Genomic DNA, 26,663 nt, shown 5'->3' on the forward strand with positions numbered 1-26,663 from the left:
CACAGGTGTGTGTTCACTGTTTGGCTGGTGTGGCCTGCGGCTGAGCCGACACGCCTGTGTTGCTCTGTTGATGTGTGTAAGGGTATAGGTACCCCTATGCCTGCGTGAGTACTCGTGTGAGTGGTTGTGTGTACAAGCATGTGGGCGTGTGCACGCGTGGAGGTGTGTGCCTGGTGGGCACGTGCGTGTGCACGCGGTTCGGTGTGCGCGTCCACACACTTGCACGCGGCTCAGCTTGTGCACACGTGTGTGGCTGTGTCGGTGTGTGCTCACACGTGCGTGCGGCCGTGTGTGCACGCGTGGCGGCGCGCGCGCGGCCCCGGCAGCCGGGGGGGCGGAGGGGCCCTGCGCCTTTAAGGCGGCTGCCTGGCGAGCCCCGCGCCGGCGAGCTTGTGGATTCGGGCTAGAGGGCGTTTTCCCCGCGCCGCACCGGCCCGGCTCGGCTCGGCCCGGCCCGGCCCCGCCCCGCCGCGCCATGGAGCCAGGCTGGGGCCGCCGCTAGCCGGGAGCTGCTGCGGGACGGGAGGTGAGCGCCAGCCGGGGCCCCGGGGGGCTTCCCGTAGCGCTGCAGCCCGGCCCGGGGGGAGAGGGGCCGGGGCGGCCCGGGCCTGTGCGCAGCGCCTGTAGCAGCCGACGGCCCCGTTGTCTTGTTCCGCCCGAGCTCGGGGGGCGGCAGTGGGGGCTGCAGGTGTTCGGGGGCAGACGCGCCCCCGTGCTGCAGGGCTGCGGCTGCGGCTGCGGCGGGTGGCCAAGGGTGGCCCGGGCGTCAGGGTTGTGCGCCCCCGGGGCCTGGCCCCGCTCCAGCCCAGCGCTCCCCCCGGGCCGGAGCCACTTCCCGGCCTGAGGCGTGGTGCGGTGCGGTGCCTCCCCCCCCCCCAGAGCTGGCTGCATTTTGGCGCTGGGCGAGGGCTCTCTGCGGGATGCGCTGGGGCAGGCGGCCGCCCCCCGCGGCCAGAGCGCTGCAGATAAGGGCCGCAGTCACCCTGCGAGACGGCTGGGGCTGGGGCCGGGGCCGGGGCCGGGGCCGGGGCCGGGGCCTGGCCGCCATTCAATACAAATAGAGTTGGGAAGCGGAGGCCGGTCTGGCTCCTGCTGCATGTTAAATTCCTGGGGCCGGGTGAGTTGGAGGAGGGGCCCCGGGGGCCACGGGAAAGGGCTCTGGGGGCCTTTCAAGCCCTGGCCCGGCCCGGCCGGCCTCACCAGCCCTGGGAACTGGGAGCAGAAGCCCAGGGCTGGGCGTGCAGGGCCCTGGGCGGCGCACGGAGGGGCTGGCGGGCTGCGTCCTGGTGCCCCTAGGCCTTACCTCGCCTGCTCACCTTAGCCACCTAGGGGCAGCCCAGGTGTGGGGAGACACTGGGCAGGATCCTCCCTGGGGCTGGAGCTCGGCTCGTGGACCTGGTGGTCTCCACTCACCAGGCCTCATGAGCCTCCTGTTCTCAGTCCCCTTCTGGGCGCAGGAGGCGCTCGTGGGTGCCATCACTGTTCACTAAAGGGTTCCAGGAAGCTGCCTAGAGGGGCCCCTTGCCCTGTGCAGGGATGCAGCCACCTCTGGGGTGGGGTGCAGGGGCTGCTTAGCAGCCACCTCTGGGGAGATCCGAGCGGCAACTGAGCAGATGCCCCATGTGTGTTTCATCCCCTCGGCTGCCCTGGGGACCCTGAGCTGAGCAATGGGGGTCGCCAGGCTACGTAGGAGCTGAACAGGCCGGGATAGGCCGTAGCCGTGTTAAGGAGCGTCTGCCGCTGCTGGGGGCACTGGGCCGTGGGCTGCTTGTTGCAGGGGGTGAAGTTGGCGTGGGAAGGACTCCTTTGCGGGCGACTGGGGCCCTGAGTTCTCCTCACGGCCTCTCCTGCCTCCTCTGCTTTCAGGAGCCCAGTGCAGCCTGCCCCATGCCCAGCTGGACGCAAGGTGGGGCCTGCTCATGGGGCCAGGCCAACCCCCTGCTGACTTGTTAGGCTACTGCCAGCTGGTCCTGTCCCAGCTCAGTGCTCCAGGCACAGCGCAGCCCCTCCAGGTGTGTGTTCGTCACGGTGTAATTGTGGGGCTCTTGCCAGGTGGGGGGTGGAATTGGGAGTGGGAGGGAAGTAGGGCGGGTGGAGACCCCCGCCGTGTGCCAGCTGCGGGGGGGTCACGCTGCAGTGGCTTGTCCTCCATGGGGGATCATGGGCCACAGCCCCCAGCATTGTCCTCCGCTGCCAGTGCCCACATTGCTTCATCGTGGAGGCATCCCCACCTCACAGCCCTCCTGGGTGCCCCCCACTGCTCCATGTTCCCTACTGGCCTTTCCTGTGCCCCCCTGGGCACACGTGGGTTCTGCCACGCCTGCACCCTGGGTGCTGACATCCCCTCTCGGCCCCTGCAGCATGTCCTGGTTTAGCGGCATCCTGGTGCCCAAGGTGGACGAGCGGAAGACGGCATGGGGCGAGCGGAACGGCCAGCGGACCCGGTCCCCGCTCTGCGGTCCCCGCTACATGAGCTGCCTCCAGGACCCCGAGCTGGAGCGCAGCGCCCGCCCACGGCCCGCCCTGGGCCTGCCCTGCTCCTGGCAGGAGGACCACTACGGCAAGAAGGGCCCTGTGGTGGTGGGTGCCGGCGACCTGGGCCTCAAGTCGGTGGACTTGGGCTTCGAGGACGGCGAGGCCAAGGGGCCGGCGGGGCCGGGGGAGCGGCTGTCGGCCGGCGAGTGCTGGCAGCGCCTCCTGCAGGTCTTTCGCTCCAAGCGCTTCCGCTCGCCCAAGCTGGAGCGGCTCTACCAGCGCTACTTCTTCCAGATGAACCAGAGCAGCCTGACGGTGCTGCTGGGTGTGCTGGTGCTGGTGTGCGGCGTGATGCTGCTCTTCCACTGCGCCCCTGGCACCCCCCGCGTGCCCTACGCTGCTGCCCTGGCTGCGGCCACCGCCCTCTTCCTGGCCCTCATGGTGCTGTGCAGCCGCAGCGCCTTCCCCCAGGACTCCATGTGGGTGGTGAGCTACCTGGTGCTGGTGGCGCTGGCCGGGGTACAGGCCCTGGGCGCCCTCATGGCCTCGCCGCGCAGCGCCTCCGAGGGCGTCTGGTGGAGCATCTTCTTCATCTACATCACCTACACCCTGCTGCCCGTCCGCATGCGAGCCGCCGTGGGGGCCGGTGCCCTGCTCTCCGCCCTGCACCTCTGCATCTCCTGGCACCTCAACGCCGGGGACCCCTTCCTCTGGAAGCAGGTAGGGTGGGGGCTCCTTTGGGGGCTGCCCTGCCGGGGAGAGGTGGCTTCCTGGAGGGGTGGGGCGGGGGGGGCTGCCCCCTGTGTGGTCAGAGGGTGCCCCCTAGGAGCGGCGTGACCTGACCCCTCTGCCTGGCTGTGCCCAGGGGCACTGGGGCCAGGACGGCGTGGGGCTGACGGGCATTCTGGGCACAGGGAGTCCCCCCCACAACTCCCGCTGTGACGTAAGATCGTTTTCTTTAGAGATGGGGACCTGGAAGGTCACACGGAGGCTGGGGCTGACTCGGGGAGACTCCTGGCCTGGCCAGGGGCTGGCAAGCCTGTGCCCACATCTGCGGGGGCTGGTTGGGCCTGAGCTGGTTTCTCTCCCCAGCGGCCTTACTGCTGTTCCCCGGGGGCCCAGGGAGTGAATAGTCCTGGAGTTCCCCCCCCCCCCCCGCCCTGCTGCGGGGCAGGGCTGAGTCGGGGAGGCCCTCCCCTGTGACTGGCCCCTGGGGGGCTCTGGGGGGAGCCATGGTTGTCAGGGCCTGGCGGCAGCAGCCAAAGAGGAAGGGTGGCTGTGCCCCCCAGGAGGGTGATGGGCTGGGGGTGAGTGCCGCAGTCCCCCCCGGCCCCAGGGCTGGGCCCCAGCTCTCTGGGGGGCCGTTGTGCCTACGCTCTCATTCAGCAGCTGGTTTCCATGGCAATATACCAAGGGGCAGCTTCTGATTAGAGCCCTGGGTTTCTGGAGGGATGCTGCGCCCCATGGGCTGTGGGGCTGGGCCAGGGCTGAGAACAAGCAGCCAGGAGCTCTGCACCCCCTCACTCCAGGTACCAGTTAGCCCCCCCCACCTCTGTACACCCCAAACACCTTCCCAACGGGCAGCTGAGCTCTGGTGGGGGGAGCTGGGGGTGCAGGCAGGGCTGGGCTGGGGGGCTGTCTCCTCCCAGGGCCCCCACCCCAAGCCCAGGAGAGTTCATGCAGTCTGGGTGCTGAGGGTGGGTGGGGTCTCGGTCTGCCCCAGGGAAGGTTCAGGCCCCAGGACGTGGGGTCCTTGAGCAGCCGAGCCGGGGCCTGGTCCTCTTTTGGTGGCTTGCAGCGCGGGGGCATCTCCAGGCTGCAGCTCCTCCTCGGGGTCTTGTCTGTTTTCATTCCAGTGTTGATTGCCGGCAGTGCAAGGCTGCCCCCTCTGCCCCTTCCCGGGGTGGGTGGCTGGGACGGGACAGGAGTGGCTCTGGTGTCTGGCCTTGGGGGGAGGGGGTGCACAAAGCCCTCGATTATGGGGCAGAGGGGACAGGAAGTTGGGGTGGGGGTGTTTCAGTCTTGGGCGAAGGGGTGAAGAGCCCAAGGCCTCCTCTCCCCCGCAGCGCCTAGCGGGGTTAGTGAGTGAGGAAGCCGGGCGCCTGCTCCGGAGGAACTCACTTGAGGGCCCCCTCTGGCTGGAGGGACCCTGGGGGGGCTCGGGTGGGGCAGGAGCCTGTGGGGTCTGAAGCCGGGAGGCTGGTGATGGCCGGGGGCTCCCGGGACATGGATGCCACGAGGGCCCTGCCTGGCCGGACAGGCCCAGGGCCAACGTTCCCGCTAGTCTTTGCCGTCCGTGCACAGTCAGTGCCACGCGCCGCGGCCTGTGTGATGTGCACCACCCGAGCCTGGCTGGGGCTCTCTGCTGAGCAGCCCTGCCAGGGCCCAGGGCTCACCCAGCTTCCCATATTCCTCAAGGCGGCTGGTCTGTGCAGCCTCCAGGCCATAAAGCAGGGCAGGGGCTGGGTGGGCTCCAAGGAAGCCGCCCAATCCTGCTGGCTTCTCCAGGACCCTGGGGCTGCGGGGCTGTAGCTAGACTCTGGGCCTATTGGGACAGGTGGGGCTGGGGGCAGCCGGGCCCCGCTGCTTGGCTGGTGGGAGCGAGCGGCTGCCCTTGCTGCCCCCAAGGCAGGAAATCAGGGCATGGGGGGGTGGAGCATGGAGAGGGGGCTCCTGCGGGACCCGGACTCCTGGGTTCCGCTCTTGGTGCTGCTGCTCCATTGACCCAGCTCGGAGTCAGGACCCCAGGTTTTCTGGCCCTTACAGTGGAGGTGGGGCCCTGGGGGAGAGTTGGAGGCTGCCTGCCACCCGCACAGGCAAACCTCCCCTGCGCCTCCCAGGAGGGGCAGGGGCAAGCTGGCATCCCTGCAGAGCCGTGGGCGCAGTCGGGCTGTAGCTAGCGGCTCACTGGCCCTTGGGAGCCTGTGCAGCCACGGGGGAGGGGGGAGCCTGTCTCTCACCTCCCAAGGGCCTTTCCCTGTCCCCCTTTCTGCCCCTCTGTCTGAGCCAGCCACTCCAGCTGTGCGGCCAGTGCTGGGGTGGGACACGGCCGCCGCATGTCATGGCAAGCTGCGGGGGGGGGGCTTTCACAAGACCACTTCTAGCAGCGCACTGTGGCAAACCCCAGCTCCCCTTGGAGAGCCTGGGGGCGCAGGCATTGTGGGGGTGAGGGGTGCCGGGCAGCAGGGCGTGTGCAGGGGACCCAGAGCGCTGTGGGCGGGGGTCACTCTGCAGGGTGGTGGGGCGTAAGCGGCGGTGGCTCTGGGATGGCAGTGGTCCCCTCTGGGTGACGTGCCAGCTCGTGGGGTTCCCCGTCCCCGGCCTGAACCACTGGCCCCCAGGAGGGGCCTCAGGCAGGGGGAAGTGGGGTTAGTGCCAGACTTCGGCTGACCTTCCCAGCGAATGGTTGCTCCCGCCCCACATGCCTGGCGCAGCTCAGTCCCATGGGGGTGGGCAGCTGGCTCTGGGCTGGGGCGCCGTGCCCACCCCCAGGTCAGGCACCCGTGGAGGACCCAGCTGGCTGGGGGAGGGTGGGTGGGAGATCAGTGTCCCAGGGAGTGTGTTGGGGGGGGTGTAACTGGGCGGCCTGTGGGGGGCAGTTATTTTTGGCTGCTCTGGTGGGAGCTGTGTTCCCAGGCCCTGCTGACCGGCGGCCCTGGGGGCTCCGTCCCCCGCTCGCCCTGGGGACCTGGCAGGACTTTCCATGCTGCAAAGCGAAACAGCAGTTGGGGGCGGGGGAGTGTCCTAGAGCCCCAGTGGGGGGGTGTCCGGCGGAGGGTGAGGCCTGTCCCTGTGTCCCATGGAGCTGTGGAGGGTTGGGGGGGTCTGTTGATTGGAGGGTGCACCAGGCGCCACTTTAATCCTCAGTAAAAATCCCAGGTGGGGCTGTCAGACCCTCCCCGCAAGGATGGGGGCCCCCGCCCCGAGTAGAACTGCTCTGCACGCCTGTAAGACTTGTCTCCTCTCCCCCCGCGCCCTGTGCACAGCCTGTGGGGGGGCGCTGAGGGAAATGGGGCTGTCGGGGCATGAGCTGGTGGATGGGGCTTGGGTGAGACCCATCAGCCCCCGGGTGAGCCCCCCGGCAGCGTGGGGCTGAGTTGCTGTGTTCATCTGGCCAGGATGCGATAGCGCTGACCCTGCGCCGCCCGGCTATAAATAGACCTGGCCGGGGGCCCGGGGGCGGGGAGGGGGCTGGGAGAGCAGCTTCTGCTAAATCCACCCCCCAGCTTCCTCCACTTCCGAAAGGGCCCGTCCCGTCCCGGCTGAGCGCTCGGGCGCTGCGTGTCCCGGCCCAGCTGGGGACGGAACAGGACTGGGGTGCTGGGGGAGAAGGGGGGGCCTTGGGGGCTGGCACGTCCTGCCCCAGTGCCAGCGCTGTGTCTTGGTGAGGGGGGGGGTCCCAGGGTTCGGCTTGGCAGTGGTGGGGGCCGGGGGGGACGGGACAGGAGAACGTGCCTTGATGGTGAGTTGAAGGGGTGAGGACAGCAGAGACCCTGCCCCTCACACTGGGCACTGCTGCGAGGAAGTTCGCAGCGAGGGGAGGCACGCCCTGCTGCACAGAATGTGGGGCTGTGCCGGGGCCCCCTCCCTCATCTTGCTCAGTGTCCCACCATGAGGCCCCGTTCTCCAGCCCCAGATCTCGGGTGTACTCCGTTCCAGCCTGCCCCCGACAGCTGCTGGCTGGGTCAGGGCACCATGTCTTTGTGGGGGGGAGGTGTGGGGGGCTGGCTAGGTCGGGGCTTTGTGCCCTGCTCGGGGCGCCATGTGTCTGCAGGGGTAGGTGTGGGGGGGCTGGCTGGGTCAGGGCGCCATGTGTCTGCAGGGGTAGGTGTGTGGGGCTGGCTGGGTCGGGGTGTTGGGACTGATTCTTTCCCCCCATCCCCATTTCACCCCCAGCTCAGTGCCAACATCCTGATCTTCCTCTGCACCAACCTCATTGGGATCTGCACCCACTACCCGGCCGAGGTGTCCCAGCGCCAGGCCTTCCAGGAGACCCGCGGCTACATCCAGGCCCGGCTGCACCTGCAGCGGGAGAACCGGCAGCAGGTGGCATTGGGGGCAGAGCATCCTGGCCCCACTATGCAAGGGGCAGGGAGGGGGTCGGCTGGGGCTCGGCTGGGTGTCACGGGAAGTGGGGTGCACGACCTCGGGAGGGCTGGGCTGTGTTCCCAGGGTGCTCCTGCTGGGGCAGGTCTCTCGCTGCCTGGCTGGGGGTGAGGGAACAGGAAGGAGCTGAGGTTCGAACCCCTGGCCTGGGAGGAGCGGTTCAGACAGGGCAGGGGGCTGCCGACTGTCCCCCCCACTGTATGGCCGCTGGGAGGGGGCTGTGGTGTGTCCTGGGGGTCAGTGATGGGGTGTGAGTTAGGAGGGTCGAGGGTGTAGTGGGGGGTTATGTGGAGGGGTTTGGGTTGGGGAGGACCGAGGGTGTAGTTTGGGGGTGCCAGTGAGGTGGCTGCCAAGTGGTATGGTTTGGAGGCGCTGAGGTTTGGGGACACTACTGATGGAGGTAACTGGGTTGCAAAGGGGTGGGGCTTAGGGGGTGCATGCTGGAGGACTACTGTAGGTATTTGGGGGTGCATGTGATGGGGGTGATTGAGGTTTGGGGGTGCAGATGATGGGGATGCGAAGGGAAGGTTTGGGGGTGCCAGTGATGGGGGTGCCTGTGAGGGGGAGGTTGGGGGGTGTCGGTGATGGGGCTGCTGGAGATGGGGGGTGGTGGCAAGGGGGAGTTTTGGGGGTGCTGGTGATGGGAGGTTTGGGGGTGATCTGGGGGTGCTTGTGAGGGGGAGGTTTGGGGGTGCTGGCGAGGGGGAGGTTTGGGGGTGCCGGTGATGGGGGTGGTTTGGGGGTGCTGGTGAGGGGGGTGCCGGCGAGGGGGAGGTTTGGGGGTGCCGGTGATGGGAGGTTTGGGGGTGCCGGCGAGGGGGATGCCGTTGGGGAGGAGGTTTGGGGGTGCCGGCGAGGGGGTGGTTTGGGGGTGCTGGCGAGGAGGAAGTTTTGGGGTGCCGGTGATGGGAGGTTTTGGGGTGCCGGTGGGGAGGAAGTTTTGGGGTGCTGGTGAGGGGGAGGTCTGGGGGTGCCGGCGAGGGGGGTGCCGGTGGGGAGGAAGTTTTGGGGTGCCGGTGATGGGAGGTTTTGGGGTGCCGGTGGGGAGGAAGTTTTGGGGGTGCCGGTGAGGGGGAGGTTTGGGGGTGCCGGTGATGGGGGTTGTTTGGGGGTGCTGGTGATGGGGGTGCCGGTGAGGGGGAGGTCTGGGGGTGCCGGTGATGGGAGGTTTGGGGGTGCCGGTGGGGAGGAAGTTTTGGCATGCCGGTGATGGGAGGTTTTGGGGTGCTGGTGGGGAGGAAGTTTTGGGGTGCTGGTGAGGGGGAGGTCTGGGGGTGCCGGTGATGGGAGGTTTGGGGGTGCCGGCGAGGGGGATGCCGGTGCGGAGGAAGTTTTGGGGTGCCGGTGATGGGAGGTTTTGGGGTGCCGGCGGGGAGGAAGTTTTGGGGTGCCGGCGAGGGGGAGGTCTGGGGGTGCCGGCGAGGGGGATGCCGGTGGGGAGGAAGTTTTGGGGTGCCAGCGAGGGGGAGGTCTGGGGGTGCCGGTGACGGGTGCGATTTGGGTGCAGGAGCGCCTCCTGCTGTCGGTGCTGCCCCAGCACGTTGCCATGGAGATGAAGGAGGACATCAGCACCAAGAAGGAGCACATGATGTTCCACAAGATCTACATCCAGAAGCACGACAATGTCAGGTGCGGGGGGCTGTGGGGGGGGCGGCTGCGGGGGGGGCGGGGGAGCTGCGGGGGGGGCGGATGTGGGGGGGGGCGGGGGGCTGCGTGCAGAAGGGGAGCCCCGGGCTGGGGCACTGAGGAGGTGCCGGGTGGGGTCCCTCTCACTCTCCCCTCCCGTCCCCGCAGCATCCTGTTTGCAGACATCGAGGGCTTCACCAGCCTGGCCTCCCAGTGCACGGCGCAGGAGCTGGTGATGACGCTCAACGAGCTGTTCGCGCGCTTTGACAAGCTGGCCTCGGTGAGCGCGGCCCCCGGGCGGGGGGGGGGGGACCGGCCGGAGCGGAGGAGGGTGCTGACGAGGGGGGGGGTGCAGGAAGGGGGGCCTGGGATTGGTCCCCGTCCTTCTGAGCCCCCCGCCCCCGCCACCTCTCCCAGGAGAACCACTGTCTGCGCATCAAGATCCTGGGCGACTGCTATTACTGCGTGTCGGGGCTGCCGGAGGCGCGAGGTGACCACGCCCACTGCTGCGTGGAGATGGGGGTCGACATGATCGAAGCCATCTCGTGAGTCGGGGGAAGCCCTGGGCCCAGCCGCTTGCTGCTCATGTCACATCTACGTGCTTGTGCGCCGCACGTGGCTCCTGCTTTGCACGTGGCACACCTGCCCTACGCACCCCATGCGCCCGCTGCGGGTGCTTGCTGTCTGCTCACCCAAGTGCCCCCCACTAGTGCGAGGACCACGCCCGCAGCTGGGACACTCACGAGGGGCCTGTTTACGTTCGCTCGCAGGCGCCGTAGGTGGTGGTTTGCCCTCCCCCCGGGACGCATTGGTGCCTGGCAGCGCCAGCCTGGCCCGGGCATCCCTTCCCCGGGGCTCCTCGGCCCCTGCTCTGACACTGTCTGTGTTCCCCCAGGCTGGTGCGCGAGGTGACGGGGGTGAACGTGAACATGCGGGTGGGGATTCACAGCGGGCGCGTGCACTGCGGGGTGCTGGGGCTGCGCAAGTGGCAGTTTGACGTCTGGTCCAACGACGTGACTTTGGCCAACCACATGGAAGCCGGAGGCAAAGCCGGGTGAGTGGGGCCTGGGGAGAGTGGGGTGGGGGGCTCACAGCCAAGGAGGGTTGGGCTGGGGCGGCACCTCCCTGGGAGGAGCCTGCCCTGCAGGGGCTGTGTGTGGGGGGTGCTCGGGCAGCCCCAGGGCAGGGCTAGGGGGTGCTGTGCTGCAGGGAGCGGGGGGGCTCCCTAGGGGGCGCTGTCCCCAGCAGTGAGCTCTGGGCCCAGTGCAGCACTGGGGGGCTGCGGAGCAGGAGGTGCTCGCACAGTTCCCGCCTGTGGCTGTGGGTTAAGCCCCTGCCCAGGGCTCCTGCACCGGGGTGGGCTGGGGGAGGGGCGGACTCGTGAGCTCAGTGCTCTCCCTGCTGCGCCCACAGGCGCATCCACATCACGTGGGCGACGCTGCAGTACCTGAACGGGGACTACGAGGTGGAGCCCGGCCATGGGGGCGAGCGCAACGCCTACCTCAAGGAGCACAACATCCAGACCTTCCTCATCGTGGGCTGCAGCCAGAAGCGCGTGAGCTGGGCGCCCGGGCTCAGGCGGGGGGTGCGGCCTGGGCTGCCGAGGCAGTCGGGCCGGGCTGCTGAGTGGGGGGCGTTGGGCACACGCTGAGCGGGGGACGTTGGGGCGCACGCTTCGGGCTGCCCAGGGTTCTTGGGCATTCGAGGCAGGCTGGGAGGTGAGTACCACGGGCAGGGTCCTGGGGGGGATTGCAGGTGCTCGGGGCAAGGTGGCTACTGGGGCAGGGCAGGTCGGGGCGGGTGGGTGCCACTATGGACGGGGTGGTGCTGCAGAGGGAGGGCTGACCCCAGGGGTGCTGCGTGGGTGGATGCACCGGCTGCCTCCCCTCACCCTGCTCCTGCTCGCCCTTGGCAGAAGGAGGAGAAGGCCATCCTGGCCAAGCTGCAGCGGGCACAGGCCAACTCCACGGAGGGGCTGGTGCCGCGCTGGGTGCCCGAGCGCACCTTCTCCCGCACCAAGGACTCCAAGGCCTTCCGGCAGATGGTGAGCGGGGGGCCGGGGGCCGGGCCTCAGTGGGGGAAGGAGGGGGGGTCTCTTCCCCACCTGGCTCTGGCCTGGGGCTGGGGGTGGATTTGAAGGGCCCTGGGGTGCGGGGAAGCATCCCCTGAGCAAGGCAGGGAGCACATGGGGGTGGGAGGGCGGCAGGAGCAAGGCGTCTCCCCCCCCACGCATGACCTGACCCATATTAGTACTTCATGCCTCCTCCCGGGCTCACCCAGCCCTGTCTGGAGGGGCTGCAGGGCCCCCCACCCATCAGCCAGTGCACCCCCCCCTTTCTGTATGTGGGGGGATGTGCTGGTGAAGGGCAGCCAGGGCACAGTTGTGGTGGCTTGTGCGCACGCATGCCATGGTGCAGTTGGTTGTCATGACGCTGGGCACCAGGGCACAGTCTGCCCTGCCTGTTGCTGTGGGACAGGGTGTTAACGAGAGGCCGGCTGATATGGGCTGGTCCATCTGTGGTCAATGACAGGCTTGCAGTTGCCATGGCGCTGGTTGCCATGACATCTCTCAGCTGTTCGATGCCGGTTGCCACAGCCTGTCTGGATGCTGTTGCACTGCTGGCTGCCATGGTGTGCTGGCTGGCCATGGGGTGAGGAGCTGACCCCCTGACGCCCTGTCTGTTTGTCTGTCTGCAGGGCATTGAGGACACCAGCAAAGACAAGTAAGTGTGGAGGGGGCTGGTCTGGGCTGGGGCTTGGCCCTCGCTCTGTGCAGGGGAGCAGAGGGGCCCGGGAAGGGGCGGCCGCTGTACTCACCTCCCCCCGTGACCCCCAGCCGCAGTGCCCAGGAGGCCATGAACCCTGAGGACGAGGTGGATGAGTTCCTGAGCCGTGCGATTGACGCGCGCAGCATCGACCAGCTGCGCAAGGACCACGTCAAGAAAGTCCTGCTCACGTTCCAGACGCCGGAGCTGGAGAGGAAGGTAGTGGGACGCCCGCCCCCCCACCCCCACCCCCACCCCCACCCCGGCAGGGCCTCTGTCCACTGCTCAGCTCCTGCCCTCTCGCGCCTGTTCCTCACCTCTGTGCTGGTCCCGCTCCCGTCTCCCCCCAGTACTCCAAGAAGGTGGACGATCGCTTTGGGGGTTACGTGGCCTGCACGCTGCTGGTCTTCTGCTTCATCTGCTTCATCCAGGTTGTGATGTTCCCACGGTAAGCCCCCGGCGAGGGCCGCGGCCCCAGTGTGGGCCTGGCTGCAGCCCCAGACCCCACCCCGCATGGGGCCAGAGCCTGGTCGGGCTCACTGAACCCCTCTCTCCACAGCTCCCCGCTGATGCTTGGGGCCTACGTCAGCATCTTCCTCATCCTGGCCAGCACCCTGTTCGTCTGCGCCATCTATTCCTGCATCAGCGTGAGTATCGGCGAGTGTGCGTTGGTGCCCCAGTGTGTCTGTGCGCACACTCGGCTGCTCCAGTGTGTCTGTGGTGAACGTGCCCCAGTGGGGCTGCTGTGTGCACACTTGGCTGCCCCAGCGTGTCTGTGCACGCGCTTAGCTGCCCCAGCGTGTGCATGGTGAGTGTGCCCCAGCGTGTCTGTGGTGAACGTGCCCCAGTGGGGCTGCTCCCTGTGTGTTGTGTTGCGTTGCGGGGGGGAGACACACTGTCCACTCCTCCTGGAGTGGACACAGGACGGTGACCCCTCTGCCGTGGGACTGACTGCGGCTGTTGCCTGGGGCCTGTGTGTGCGGCGGGGAGGGGGCAGTTGTGCAGGGTTGGAGACCCCCTCAGCCTCTTTCTGTCCCCCCAACCCCAGCTCTTCCCCACAGCCCTGCAGCAGGTCTCCCGGAAGATCGTCCAATCTCGCACCCACAGCACTGTCATTGGCGTCTTCGCCATCCTCCTCGTCTTCGTCTCGGCCTTCGTCAACATGGTACAGCCTGGCAGGGGGAGGGGTGCAATGCAGAGTGGGGGAGGGGGGACCCCGGCTTGAGTTGGGGGGGTGCAGTGCAGAGTGGGGGAGGGGGGCCCTGGCGCGACCTTGCGGGGGGGGGGGGGCAGTGGCGACCCTGCGAGAGGGAGTTGAACAACTTCTCATCCATGTCCTGGGGCCAATGACTGGGCGGGAGGGGGTCCTGGGGCGCTGTCCTCCTCCCACCTCCTGGACCCGGGTGGGAGGGGGGCTCCTGGTGTCCCGGAGCCCTGCCCCCACTGTGGCTCTTCACAGTTCGCCTGCAGCCACGTGGCCCTGCGGGACTGCGCCGCTCGCGCCCTCAACGTCACGCCCGAGGCCGTGGGGCCCTGCCAGGTCCGTACCCTCAACTACTCGCTGGCCTCGTCGGAGCCGCCCTGCGACAGGGATGCCCCCGCCTGCAACTTCCCCGAGGTGAGAGCCCTGGGGCAGGGCCATGGCTGGCGAGGGCGGGGGCCAGAGGCCCACGTGGTGCTGGCGGGTGGGACAAGGCTGGAGAAGGTCCTGTGGGCTGTGGAGGGGGTGAGAATGGGGCCCTGGGGGGGGCTCTCCCAGGGGTGTTTCCAGCCATGGCACCAGGGGACCCAGCGCTTGGCCCTGCCCACCATGGGGCTGGGAACGAGCCAGGGAGACCCAGCGTTCGGCTTGGCCCTGCCCGCCCGGGTCTGGGAATGAGGCGGGGGGGACCCAGCGTACAGCCCGGGGGGGACCCAGCGTTTGGCTCGGCCCTGCCCGCCCGGGGTCTGGGAACGAGGTGGGGGGGACCCAGCGTACAGCCCGGGGAGGACCCAGCGTTCGGCTTGGCCCTGCCTGCCCCGAGTCTGGGAATGAGGCGGGGGGGAACCCAGCGTTCGGCTCAGCCCTGCCCGCCCGGGTCTGGGAATGAGGCGGGGGGGACCCAGCGTTCGGCTCAGCCCTGCCTGCCCCGAGTCTGGGAATGAGACGGGGGGGACCCAGCGTACAGCCCAGGGGGGACCCAGCGTTTGGCTCGGCCCTGCCCGCCCCGGGTCTGGGAATGAGGCGGGGGGGGACCCAGCGTTCGGCTCAGCCCTGCCTGCCCCGAGTCTGGGAATGAGACGGGGGGGACCCAGCGTACAGCCCGGGGGGGACCCAGCGTTTGGCTCGGCCCTGCCCGCCCCGGGTCTGGGAATGAGGCGGGGGGGGACCCAGCGTTCGGCTCAGCCCTGCCCGCCCGGGGTCTGGGAACGAGGTGGGGGGGACCCAGCGTACAGCCCGGGGGGGACCCAGCGTTCGGCTTGGCCCTGCCTGCCCCGAGTCTGGGAATGAGGCGGAGGGGAACCCAGCGTTCGGCTCAGCCCTGCCCGCCCGGGTCTGGGAATGAGGCGGGGGGGACCCAGCGTTCGGCTCAGCCCTGCCTGCCCCGAGTCTGGGAATGAGACGGGGGGGACCCAGCGTACAGCCCAGGGGGGACCCAGCGTTTGGCTCGGCCCTGCCCGCCCCGGGTCTGGGAATGAGGCGGGGGGGGAACCCAGCGTTCGGCTCAGCCCTGCCTGCCCCGAGTCTGGGAATGAGACGGGGGGGACCCAGCGTACAGCCCGGGGGGGACCCAGCGTTTGGCTCGGCCCTGCCCGCCCCGGGTCTGGGAATGAGGCGGGGGGGGACCCAGCGTTCGGCTCAGCCCTGCCCGCCCGGGGTCTGGGAACGAGGTGGGGGGGACCCAGCGTACAGCCCGGGGGGGACCCAGCGTTCGGCTTGGCCCTGCCTGCCCCGAGTCTGGGAATGAGGCGGGGGGGGACCCAGCGTTCGGCTCAGCCCTGCCCGCCCGGGTCTGGGAATGAGGCCGGGGGGGGACCCAGCGCTTGGCCCTGCCCACCATGGGGCTAGGAACGAGGCCGGGGGGGGACCCAGCGTTCGGCTCAGCCCTGCCCGCCCGGGTCTGGGAATGAGACGGGGGGGACCCAGCGTACAGCCCGGGGGGGACCCAGCGTTTGGCTTGGCCCTGCCCTCCCCGGGTCTGGGAATGAGGCGGGGGGGGACCCAGCGTTCGGCTCAGCCCTGCCCGCCCGGGTCTGGGAATGAGATGGGGGGGACCCAGCGTACAGCCCGGGGGGGACCCAGCGTTCGGCTTGGCCCTGCCCACCCCGGGTCTGGGAATGAGGCGGGGGGGGACCCAGCGTTCGGCTCAGCCCTGCCCGCCCCGGGTCTGGGAATGAGGCGGGGGGGACCCAGCGTACAGCCCGGGGGGGACCCAGCGTTTGGCTTGGCCCTGCCCACCCCGGGTCTGGGAATGAGGCGGGGGGGGACCCAGCGTTCGGCTCAGCCCTGCCCGCCCCGGGTCTGGGAATGAGGCGGGGGGGACCCAGCGTACAGCCCGGGGGGGACCCAGCGTTTGGCTCAGCCCTGCCCGCCCCGGGTCTGGGAAGGAGGCGGGGGGGGACCCAGTGTTCGGCCCAGCCCTGCCCGCCCCGAGTCTGGGAACGAGGCCGGGGGGGGACCCAGCGCTTGGCCCTGCCCACCATGGGGCTGGGAACGAGCCAGGGAGACCCAGCGTTCGGCTCAGCCCTGCCCGCCCGGGGTCTGGGAACGAGGCGGGGGGGGACCCAGCGTACAGCCCGGGGGGGACCCAGCGTTTGGCTCGGCCCTGCCCGCCCCGGGTCTGGGAATGAGGCGGGGGGGGACCCAGCGTTCGGCTCGGCCCTGCCCGCCCGGGGTCTGGGAACGAGGTGGGGGGCACCTTGGGCGTGTCCCATGGTGGGCCCCTGCCTGCCCTGACGCCTGCCCGCCTCCCAGTACTTCAGCTACAGCTTGCTGCTGAGCCTGCTGGCTGGCTCCGTGTTCCTGCCCATCAGCAGCCTGGGGAAGCTGGGGCTGGTGCTGGCCATGGAGGGGCTGTACCTGGTGCTGGCCGAGGGGCCCGAGGCGCCACTCTTCGACAACTACGACCTGCTGGTGGTGGCCAATGCCCTGTGAGTGCCCCCCCCACCTGTGCTGGGCGCGCCCGAGGCAACTCCCCTGCACCCCCCCAGCGTGCTCTGGTCTGGCCGGAGCAGTGTGCCCAGCTGAGCACCCTGTGCAGGGCCGGCTCCTGGCTGCAGCGCCAGCATTTAGCCCGGGGCACCGTGGGAACCCCAGCAGAGCCCGAGGCCCAGCCAGGCTGCCAGAGGTCCCATGGGCGGGAGCACGGTTGAGCGGCTGCGTCCCCTCGTCTGCTGCCGCTGTCCCAGGCTTAGGGTGCCCCTGTTGCGTTGCCTCCCTGCAGCGTTGCCTCCCTGCAGCGGGCGTCAGCGGCCATCCCTGTGGCAGAGCAAGGCGACTGGCACGCATGGAGAAAACCTCTTCCCCTGCCCCCGGTGCAGCAGGGCGACCCGGTGCTCGGCCGCACCGTTGGCCTTTGGGGACTGACTATACGTCCCAGGTCGGGGGAGTCCAGTCACCCTGGCCATTGGCAGGGCTTTGGGGGGCAGGCACAGCCCACGCCCTCTTGGTGTTTGGGGGGGGGCGGTGACAGCCATTGCTGTTATGGCCCTTGGCACGGCTGCCTTTGGGGGTGCCCCGTCCCTCCCTTGGCCCCCAGCTGCTGCTGGGGGTCTGGCTGTCCCTCCCCCCAGCCCCTTCATGCAGCTCCAGCCCCAGCACCCTACCCCCAGCTCTGTAACCTCTGTCCTGCCTCTCTTCTAGGCCGGCCTTCAATGAGACCCAGTGGGCCCCGGGATGGTGAGTGGGGAGGCGGGTTGGGGCAGCTGGCACAAGGGGCCCAGGGGATGGGAGTGGGGTGAAGAGGTCTGGGGCAAGTGAGGGGTGGGAGGTTGGAGCAGCTGGAGGGGCCTTGGGTAGGTTGGGACCTGTGGGGCACTATGGGGGTCGGGCCTGGGCCAGGTGGGGGTTTTGGGGTCTCCAGGCAGAGTGCCTTGTGTGGGGACAGGGAGTCGTCCCCCCACCCCGGCTGCAGGCACCCCATGCTCCCTCTGCCCTCCCCACAGCTGGGTGGACGTGGGGGTCACTGGGGCCTTGCTGCAGCCTGACCCCTCCCCCTGTGCCCCCAGCCTGGTGGAGGGGAAGGTGGCGCTGAAGTACATGACCCCTGTGATCCTGGCTGCCTTTGCCCTGGCGCTCTATCTGCATGCCCAGCAGGTGGAGTCCACTGCCCGGCTCGACTTCCTCTGGAAGCTGCAGGTGGGGGGCTGGTGTGCTGGGGGTGGGTGCAGCCCACGGGGGGTGCATCCTGGGAGATTTGGGGGGGGGTGTCTGCAGGTGTGGGGGGTGCATCCTGCCGGGGGGTGCATCCTGGGAGGTTTGGGGGGGGGTGTCTGCAGGTGTGGGGGTGCATCCTGCGGGGGGGTGCATCCTGGGAGGTCGGCGGGTGGAGTGCTGGGGGGGGGTGTCTGCAGGTGTGGGGGTGCAGCCCGGGGGGTAGGGGGCACTGTGTGCTGGCTGGGAGTCTCTCCTCCCCTACGGAAGAAGGGCCTGGGGCCCGAGGAGGGCAGGGGCCCTGAAGGCTGGTATGCGCCCTCATGTCTCACTTGCAGCACTGTGCTCTTCCCACCCCTCACACAAAGCTGGCCAGGCCCCTCCCCTCCTCTCCCCTCCCCACCCCACCCCACCCCGGCACGTGCACGTGCACGTCCTGCTCCCTGCATGGTGGAGAACGAGCCGCATGCATGTGAGCGGCCAGCGCTGGCTGCTCTCAGTGTCCCCTGAGGCAGAGCTGGTGCCCCGGAGACGGGGCTTTGGGTGGCGGGAGCGTGAGGACGGGGCTTGGGCAGCCTGGGCCAGAGCTGCCCAATGTGGTTTGGTGCTGGGCCCTACGCTGATGCCCCCACAGGCCACGGGGGAGAAGGAGGAGATGGAGGAGCTCCAGGCCTACAACCGGCGCCTGCTGCACAACATCCTGCCCAAGGACGTGGCCGCACACTTCCTGGCACGCGAGCGGGGCAACGACGAGGTCTACTACCAGTCCTGCGAGTGTGTGGCCGTCATGTTCGCCTCCATCAGCAACTTCTCTGAGTTCTACGTGGAGCTGGAGGCCAACAACGAGGGCGTGGAGTGCCTGCGGCTGCTCAACGAGATCATCGCTGACTTCGACGAGGTGCCAGTTTGCGGGGGGCTGGAGCCAGCGGAGACTAGGGCTTTGGTGGTATGGGGTGCAGCGACCAGGGGGCTCTGCGGCCCCAGGACCCACCTCTGGCCTGGGGGCAATGGGGGGCGCAGGCTCTGATGCGGGGGCGGCTCGTACAGCGAGGGTCGTTGCTGCAGCAGGGCTCCGGTTCCAAGCGGTCCCCTGGGTATGGGAGCGGGGTGTGTGGGATCCCCGGGAAGGGCCGTGTGTGGAGTGCGGGGACATGTAGTGCTCCCAGCCCCACTGCAGCCACTGCCCCCGCCCCCCCTCAGATCATTAGTGAGACACAGTACCGGCAGCTGGAGAAGATCAAGACAATCGGCAGCACCTACATGGCCGCGTCGGGGCTGAACGACAGCACGTACGACCGGGAGGGGCGGAGCCACATCACTGCCCTGGCCGACTACGCCATGCGCCTCATGGAGCAGATGAAGTACATTAACGAGCACTCCTTCAACAACTTCCAGATGAAGATCGGTGAGGCCCCCCCCCCCCCCCCAGCCACACACCGGCCGCTCCTAAGCGCTTCCCCGTAGCATATGCCACAGCATAGGCGTGTGCATGAGGATATGCCAGCATGGACGTGCAAACAATCACGCACTCTTTGCATGGCTCCCTGCCCTCCTGAGCCTGCTGCCTGTGGGGGATCCTGGGCTGAGGGGGGCGGGGCTGGGCTGGGCTGGGCAGGGCAGGGCAGAACAGAGCCCAGGGCCATGAGCTCTGACCCCCCTGCCCCCCCCCGCCCCCCGCAGGTCTGAACATTGGGCCGGTGGTAGCAGGCGTCATTGGGGCCCGCAAGCCTCAATATGACATCTGGGGGAACACTGTGAATGTCTCCAGCCGCATGGACAGCACAGGGGTTCCTGACCGCATCCAGGTGAGGCCCGAGTTGGTCTATAAGCGGCCAGCCTGTCCTGGGCCCCAGTGGCAGTGGGTCCTGGTGCCCCAGCCTCTGGGGCCACGAGAGGTCCTGAGCCTGGTGTGGGGCGTTGCTCCCCAAGGAACCAGGTCAGCCTATCGGTGCTGCACATCAGCACATGCCTCTGGGCCCCTGTCGTGGGTGTGGGGGTCCCAGGCCCTGCCCCCACCCACAAGCAGATGTGACTCTGGCTCAGCAGGGAGAGCAGGCGGTTATCAGGCCCCAGGGCCCCGGCGTAGCACAGACTTGTCAGTACAATCCATCCTGGGGAGAGGGGCCCAGAGGGGTGTTCCTGCTCCAGGGCCCTGGTCCCCCTCCAGGCCGACCACACTGCCCCCCACCCCCAGCAGCCCAGTGCCCATTCAGATGAGCCCGACTCCTCCTCTGTGCTGTTCCCTGGCGGGGGAGGGGTCACCTGGGTGCCTGTGCTGGGCACACCTGGAGCCCCATCTCCCACTAGCGTTAAGGTGGTACCTGGGGAAACTGAGGCACTCACCTGTAGTTACTACAGGTCACTAGGAAACACTGTAACCCCCACTTCGTCCCAGCCCTGGCGCCAAGGTGTATTCCCCCCCCCCCCCCCCCAGGCTGGAGAAATGGGGGGCGGACCCTGGCCCCAGTCTGTGGGTGGGGGTGGCCCTGGGCAGATGGGGGGGCCCCCCCCACCGGCTTGCAGAGACCAAAGCCAGGCCCCCTTGCTGCCCCTTGTTTGCTGGGCCTGCTGCTCTGCTCAGCTGCAGTGAAGGGGCCCACGTGGCTGGGGTCCCACCTGCTGCCACCGGCGTGGGACTAGGTGCTGAGCCCCGGCTGCTGCCCCTCACCCCGTTCCACCCCAGAGCCCGAGCCCTGAGCTTAGCTGCCCTCCTAGGGCTGTGGTGCTGCTGGGGGCAGAGGAGACGTCCGGCTCCCTGCAGGGTCACTGACCAGGAGGGCTGGCATAGGGGCACAGTTCTGCCAGGGCCCTGGTCTCACCCACTTCCTCTTCACCTCCCCAGGTGACAACGGACCTGTACCAGGTGCTGGTGGCCAAGGGGTACCAGCTGGAGTGCCGGGGGGTCATCAAGGTGAAAGGCAAAGGAGAAATGACGACTTACTTCCTGAACGCCGGCCCGCCCCCCAGTTAGCGCCCGCCGGCCCCGGCCCTGGCCCTGCCGAGAAGGAGCCCACGGGTGGGAGGGGCCACCCCAGCCCAGCCTCAGGCCCCTTCCGGGCGTGGGGTCGTGCAAAGGGCTCTGGATTTGGGTGAGCACCCCCCCCCGCCCGCCACTGCTGCCCATGGGGGGGGAGGCGGGGTGGGGGCAAGGGGGAGCTGACCCCCTGGGCGCTGACTTCCTGTTTGTTTGTTTGAGGGCCGCAGCCAGTATGTGGGGGCGCCCGGGGGGCTGACCCAGCACTCTTGCCTCTTCCTCCCCCATGCCCCCAGTGACTGACCATGAACTTGACAACCGACCAAAGACGACGGCTGCGAGGCCCCCAGGTGCAGCACCAGGGCCCTCAGTGGGCCAGGGGGGAATTTTACAGGGCGTGGGGGCTTCCAGTGGCTCTGAGCCCCTGCCTGGGGGAAAGACAGGGGTCTCAGGCCTCCTGCGTTTCCATGGTAACCCCCCCCCCCAGTGTGAAGCTGGTAAGGGGGGAAGCAAATAGTTCTCATTTGCCAAAATTACCTCCTGTGGTGGGGGGGGCAAAGGGGGGTAAGCAGCTCACAGCAGGGCTGTTGGTGCATGAGGGGCAAGGAGTGACCGCTGGGGGGATGGGGCTCGGCCCCCCCCAATGCTCTGGCAGAGCGAGGCTGGGGGGGTCCTCACCCTGTCGGGAGTGGCTCTTTCAGCCACCTTGAGAATGGGGGCACTCCAGCCTGGGGCCGTTCCCCCTTCTCCAGCTGGGACCCCGCCAGCCACATTCCCAAGTTCCAGGCAGCCCAGGCTGGCTCCGGTTCACCCCCCAGCATTGCTCCCCATGGAGGGGAGGGGCAGCTCACTCCCCCCTGCAGCTGGGAAATCAAGGGTTTGCCTGACCTCCCTTTATCTCCCCGCCCCCCATTCCAGTGGGTCCCTGCTCCCCTGCACATGTGGTACATGCCCCCCCTGGAGGGGCAGCTCCCCGCCCCCCCCCACACCCACCTGCCCCTGTGACTCCAGGCCCAGATGCGCAAGGGGCATGCCTGTGGCCCCCCCTGGGCCTGAGCCTTTTGGGGGCTTGCTGACCTAGCTCGGGGGGCGGGTGTCTGCAGACTAGAGCATCAGGCCCTGGGCGGCTCTAGGCGTGTGGGATCCAGGTCCCAGGGTGGAGGGCTGCTCAATTAAGGGGCAGGCAGCAAGGCCCTGGCTCTGACACAGCCCCGAGCAGAGCAATGATGAACCAGCCCAGGAGGGTGAGTAATTCCAGGGGGGGGCAAGGTTAGGGCTGTGCTGCCCCTCCCCTCCTAGGTCCCAGGGGCGAGAAGAGCTCCTCGCCACAGCTGCAGCCCCGCAGGGGTAGCTGATCTGTCCTGACCACGCCACCTCCCCTGCTGCCAGCCAGCCCTGGGGGCCACACACCCCTGGCAGCAGGGCAGAGCCCTGGCTCAGCAGCAGGCCCCTCCTGGAGGCAGGCGCCCCAGCAGTTCTGATCCAAGCTTATTGTGCTGCCGTCAGCCCTTGGACCCCAGGCAGCCAGGTTTCCCTGGCCTGGGCCCTGCTAGGGGCAGAAGGTCCCTCCACAGGCTCCCCCAGGGCTGGGCCCTTTCCATTGCAATGGAGAAGTGACTGCTGGGTGTGGCTTTTTAGCAGTCTGGGGCGTTTTTATCTCCGGGATGAGGGCTGGGGCGTTTTAATCGAAGGCGGGAGCCGTGTGGCTGCCCCAGCTGGAGTGGGCCCAGGCAGCTGGACCGAGGAGGGTGGGGCTGTTGCTGTGTCAGGGGGTGGGGGGCACTTCTCTGGAAGTGCAGCTGAAGGTACTTTTTTTCTTGTGTGTACATATAAATTATATATAAACTCACTTTCTATAAGAAGGGCCGTGTCCTGTCCCTGGGCCCCTGCATGGAGGGTGGGGGGCTCTGGCTGGCCGGACACCTCCCTGAGCTGTTAGGGCAATGGGCCTGGATGGGCAGGGGCGGGCCTGCAGCTTCGAATTCCTGCTCAGCCCAGTTGCTTGGAGGGCCGGGTGGTGAAATGGGTGATGCCAGGGGCCCGGCCTGCCTGGGCTCCCTGCACCAGAGCCGTCCCTGTGCAGGGTGGGTGGGGGGTCTCCCCTGGGGATGTGCTGCTGGCTCTGGCCGGGGTTTCCAGGGGGTCAAACACCGTGGGAGCTGATTGCTCCACACCCTCACAGCCGGCGGCAGCCAGGAGTTGGCCTCCACGTGTGCTGGGGGGACGCTGAGGTGGGCTGGCCTGTGGTCCGGCTAGCAGCTCTCCAGTGACTGTCTTCGCTGCCAGATCTCGCCCGGCACCCCTTAGCTCCTCTGCTTGGTGCATGGGGACAGAGGGGCCCTCTCCGCTGTGGCAGGAGCAGACACCAGGGCCTGCTATGCTGGGGCTGCAGAGCACAGGCCCTGGGGCTTGCAGGGAGGCCCTAGCAGCAGCAGCAGCGACAAGAGCCTCCCTGCCCACCCTGACCTACAGCTGTCGCTGCCCCCGGAGCAGAACTGCCAGTTCGGTGCTGGTATGAGTAACTGCGCGAGACGCCAGGCTCCAGGGCAAGGAGCAGCCTGTGGCCAAGTGGGAGGGGGACCAGGCCACACTCACCCAGCTGTACCTTTTCACCACCGCAGCGCCCCAGAAGCCACTCGGGGGCTGAACTGCGCAGCCTCTGGCCCATTTTCCTGGGGAGGGGGGTCCAGCGGGCTGCTGGTGCCAGGAGACAGGCGCTGGCAGAACAGCAAAGGGGGCGGAGCCGCACTGCCCACGCAAGGGCTGGGCACAGCTCATCACCTCTTCCACCCACCCCAGCGGCCGTGCCAGGGCTGTCCCATGCTCGCAGACGTCCCTGCCTTGCGCTCCCGAGCAGCCTCTGTGCGCACGGGTGCTGGTGAGACGTCGAGGGCACCTCTGCCTGTTCTAGTCCACACAGGATCCCCCCCTGGGACCAGGGCTCCTGCCACTCGGGCCCCCTCTGCTGTGCCTGCCCCCATCCTGGGTGGGCTGTTCTTGTCCCTGGGAAGGGGGGGGTGGCCTGTGGGCAGGGCAGGGGCAGGTTTGGCAGGTTGTGTTTACACGTCCGTAGTGCTCTGTGTGGGGTAGTGATGTGCCCGGCACAGGCGCTGGGAGGGGTCCTCGTTCCTGGGGAGTTTATCCCAGGCTGGAACCAGCCAAGGGCACAGCTGGGGGGTGGGCGGGCAGGCAGCTCCCACGTGCCGGAGAAGCAGAGCTCTTCCCCAGGGCTGGCAGGTGGGGTTAGAAGCATGGTGGACCCAGTACTAGGGATAAAACCTGAGATCTGTCCCTGCCCCAGTTCTGTGTGCGCCAAGAAAGACAAACCCCAGGAACTCAGGGTCAGCCCTAGCCCCTGGATTCTCCAGCAGGGCTCAGGTTCTGGCTCCATCTGTGACCTGCCAGCCCCACTCCCTATCCCACCCCTGTCCTTCTCCCTGGCTCCTCCCCATGAAATCACCATCCTGGGCCCAGTTGCCTCCAAGCCTTTATTGCCCGGCGTCTACCAGGCCCGAGTCCGTGGGGTGGGGGAGGACTGGATATGCCCAGCTGCAGCGGGGGCTGGCGACACGCTCAGAACAGGCTGAAATAGGGGTGGCTCAGGCCCATGCTGTCCACAAACCTAGGGCAAAGGGATGGAGCCGTCAGCTGCTGCCCCCGCCGCCAGCCAGCAAGGGGGGTCCCCTCTGCAGGCCTGCCCAGTGCCACCCTCCAGCACCTGCTTCAAGGATCCTCCGGTCGCAGCATCAGGGTGTCTGGGCTGCAAGGGTCTCTGTGCCCACAGCCTGCCCCTGCCAGGGCAGCCCAGCTCCCCCTGCTGAGCCAGAGGGGAAGGGGTAGGGAGCAGCAGGATGGTGGGGGATTAGTCAGGGCCTCCCACCTTAGGGAGCTGAGCTCCCTCCCCAGCCCAGGTGCCCGTGCCAGCCTCAAACCCGGTGTGCTCCAGGCCTGTGGGTGGGGAGAGGAGCTGCCGGTGCCCTGCTGCCCCCAGTGGCCGCTGGCTGGGCCAGGCCATGCCAGCACTTGGCGCTGCCATGAGCATTGGCTGTGGGTTGGGTTGCGCCCTTGCCACCTTGCACAGAGCTGGCCAGTGACGTGTGGGGCAGGTGCCGTGCGGCTCACCTGCCGGGCAGCAGGGTCAGACGTGCTCCGGGATGGAGGCAGGCTCCCCTTCCCTGTGTGCTAGCAGCACAGTGAGGGGTGCCCTCCCCGCTGCCGGCAGCAGTACAGTCTCACCTGGTCATGGGGCTCCTTATCAAGGGATGCCTCTGTGTCGTCATCCAGGGAGTGGCCTGCGCTGCTCGGATTGCAGGATCCCTGGGCAGCCACCAGCCACAGTCCTGTGCACAGGTTACTGGGACCCTGAAGATTTGGTTGGGGGCTGGAAGCCAACAGGGCAGGGAGCAAGTTAGGGAGGGCATCTCAAGTGCAGGTGGGGGCAGCTGGCACACCCTGCCCTGGGCACAGCAGAGCACTGCAACTTCTCAGCAGGTGCTGGGGATGGAAACCCCAGTGTCTCCGACAGCTCACAGTGCTTTATGGAGGCGAGTGAAGTGCAGCTCTGGCCATTGTGGGGCCCAGGTGTTAGTATCTTTCTCCCTGCACTACAAGTATGAAGGGACTTGCCCAAGGTTATGCAGGGAGGCTGTGGCAGAGACTAGCCTAAAACCCAGGAGTCCTGACATCCTAGTCCCACCGATATGCTTACTCTGTTCACTTACATCTCTGGAACTGATTCCGCTTCACGGCCTCTCGGTAGCGGGCATAGCTCCCCTGGTGCACCGTGCTGTCCAAGCGCCCCAGACCTATGGGGGGCAGCTTTGGGTGGAACAATCCCCCCTGGCGCGGCTTCAGCCCTGAGCAGCAGGACAAGAAGGAAACGTAAAAACAAAGCCCAGAAGAGCTGGACTGAGCGGCACTAACCTTGCTCCACAGTGGATGAAAATCTCCCCGTTGGCCTGCCCCACCAGCAGCCTGGGGGTCAGAGTTCTTCCACGTCACCCAAGAAAACGCCTCGTGTCTGGGACCCCTGTAGGGAGCCACAAGCTGCCCGCTCAGGCGCTTGGTCTGACAACCAGCGTTCTAATGCACCCATCACCATGGCCGCTGGGCTCCCTTCTTACCATCTGCATCAGGCTTTTCGCACTCCAGCGTTCTCTCCCGCAAGGGCTCCTGGTACCCCAGGGACGTTAACCCGAAGAAAGCCATTTCCTAAGCTGCCTGCTTCCACCTGGGCAGCCACCGAGACAGCCTGGCGCACCGCCTCCAAGCAACTGTTGATTCTGTTGCCATAGAGATGCCCTGCAGCCCGGCCAACCTCCCAGCCCCTTGCAGTGTGGGCTTGTGAGGCTGTAACAGGAGGCGGTCCTGACAGCAGTTTGTTGGTTTTGTGTTGTATTAATCCTGAGCTAACTGGGCCCAGGCTCGAGGAAAGGGTGCAATGGGGTGGGTTGCTCAGAGCTGTGTCACCTGGGGTTTGTGTAATATGAAAGTCTTGGCAACTCAGGCACCCTGCACTCCAGCGCCTCACTCGGGGGCTGGGGGGTGGCACCACCTCTAGCCCATTGCTTTTAATCCAGGGCAGGCTGCTAGAGACTTTGGCTCATGCCAAGCTGTCTGATAGCCACTGGGCCAAGTGAAGGGAACTGCCGTCCATCCAGCTGTATAAAAATCCTGCGTCATTTGGAGCCACGAAAGGGTGATCAGGGACCTTGCAGCGGCCTTGCTTCTCAGGGCATCGGGCTGTGTGGATGCCAGCAGGGTCACTTTGTCCTTCAGCCTGCAGAGGGTAGATTAGCTCTACGGGCTGGGCCAGCAACACTTTCAGAAATAAGAGTCTGGAGTCCTTGGTCACAAATCAATTCCCGCTCTGGAGCTGCCAGCCTGCCCCAGGGGTGTATGTGTTGGTGTTTTGGGAGCGGGGGAATTGTAGGCTAAAGCTTCTGGCATCCTGCTATCTGTGGCTTTCCTCAGGCACTTGGAGATGCTTGGTGTCTAGATTGAGGGAACTTCAGGGAGCAGATGATCTCCTTTCTGTATGCACAGAGCGCACAGCACAGTGAGGGTCCTGTCCCCGCCCCCCGCCCCCAGGAGGTTTTGGGGCACAAGAGCACACAAACAGCACAGTAATAGAAGGGAATGCTAGAGAACTCGCGTGATACAAGGAAGATTCAACTTTCCCAGCAGTCTTCTTTGTCTCATTATTTTGTGCTTGCCCTCTGTTGTAAATGAATGTGGCTAACAGGAATTGCCCTGGCTGAGCAGGCTCGTGGGTTGTCTAATCCAGCATCGTCTCCACATCCCAAGGGCAGAAGGGTAACACATTCTGGAGTGAATAGTTGTAGAAAACCCCAAGGAAAGTGCC

General features: G+C 67.6%; 2 protein-coding genes across 3 annotated transcripts; one reads left to right on the plus strand and one right to left on the minus strand.

Moving 5' to 3' along the window:
- Positions 1–331: 331 nt before the first annotated feature.
- Positions 332–22,075, plus strand: ADCY6 (adenylate cyclase 6). 2 transcript variants are annotated; one of them, XM_074979583.1, is made up of 23 exons: positions 332–526; positions 1,867–2,012; positions 2,361–3,195; positions 7,372–7,521; positions 9,089–9,210; positions 9,376–9,487; positions 9,625–9,752; positions 10,103–10,261; positions 10,621–10,762; positions 11,123–11,251; positions 11,905–11,930; positions 12,044–12,191; positions 12,323–12,420; positions 12,532–12,619; positions 13,021–13,137; positions 13,432–13,590; positions 15,928–16,103; positions 16,816–16,851; positions 17,181–17,310; positions 17,960–18,223; positions 18,526–18,730; positions 19,006–19,130; positions 20,168–22,075. In XM_074979583.1, the coding sequence occupies exons 3-23, from the start codon at positions 2,362–2,364 to the stop codon at positions 20,294–20,296; spliced, it is 3,477 nt and encodes a 1,158-aa protein (XP_074835684.1). In that variant the 5' UTR covers positions 332–526; positions 1,867–2,012; position 2,361; the 3' UTR covers positions 20,297–22,075. The 2 variants fall into 2 exon arrangements, with proteins under 2 accessions (XP_074835684.1, XP_074835685.1); XM_074979584.1 differs by lacking the exon at positions 332–526 and adding an exon at positions 1,100–1,117.
- A 1,698-nt stretch (positions 22,076–23,773) lies between these two features.
- SPMIP11 (sperm microtubule inner protein 11) lies at positions 23,774–25,575 on the minus strand. The gene is made up of 4 exons (XM_074980226.1): positions 25,423–25,575; positions 25,021–25,155; positions 24,536–24,680; positions 23,774–23,921 (listed from the first exon to the last, which is right to left on the minus strand). The coding sequence occupies exons 1-4, from the start codon at positions 25,505–25,507 to the stop codon at positions 23,873–23,875; spliced, it is 414 nt and encodes a 137-aa protein (XP_074836327.1). The 5' UTR covers positions 25,508–25,575; the 3' UTR covers positions 23,774–23,872.
- Positions 25,576–26,663: the final 1,088 nt, after the last annotated feature.

This window comes from Carettochelys insculpta, chromosome 29 (genome assembly GCF_033958435.1).
Source record: "Carettochelys insculpta isolate YL-2023 chromosome 29, ASM3395843v1, whole genome shotgun sequence".
Classification (NCBI taxonomy): Eukaryota; Metazoa; Chordata; order Testudines; family Carettochelyidae; genus Carettochelys; species Carettochelys insculpta.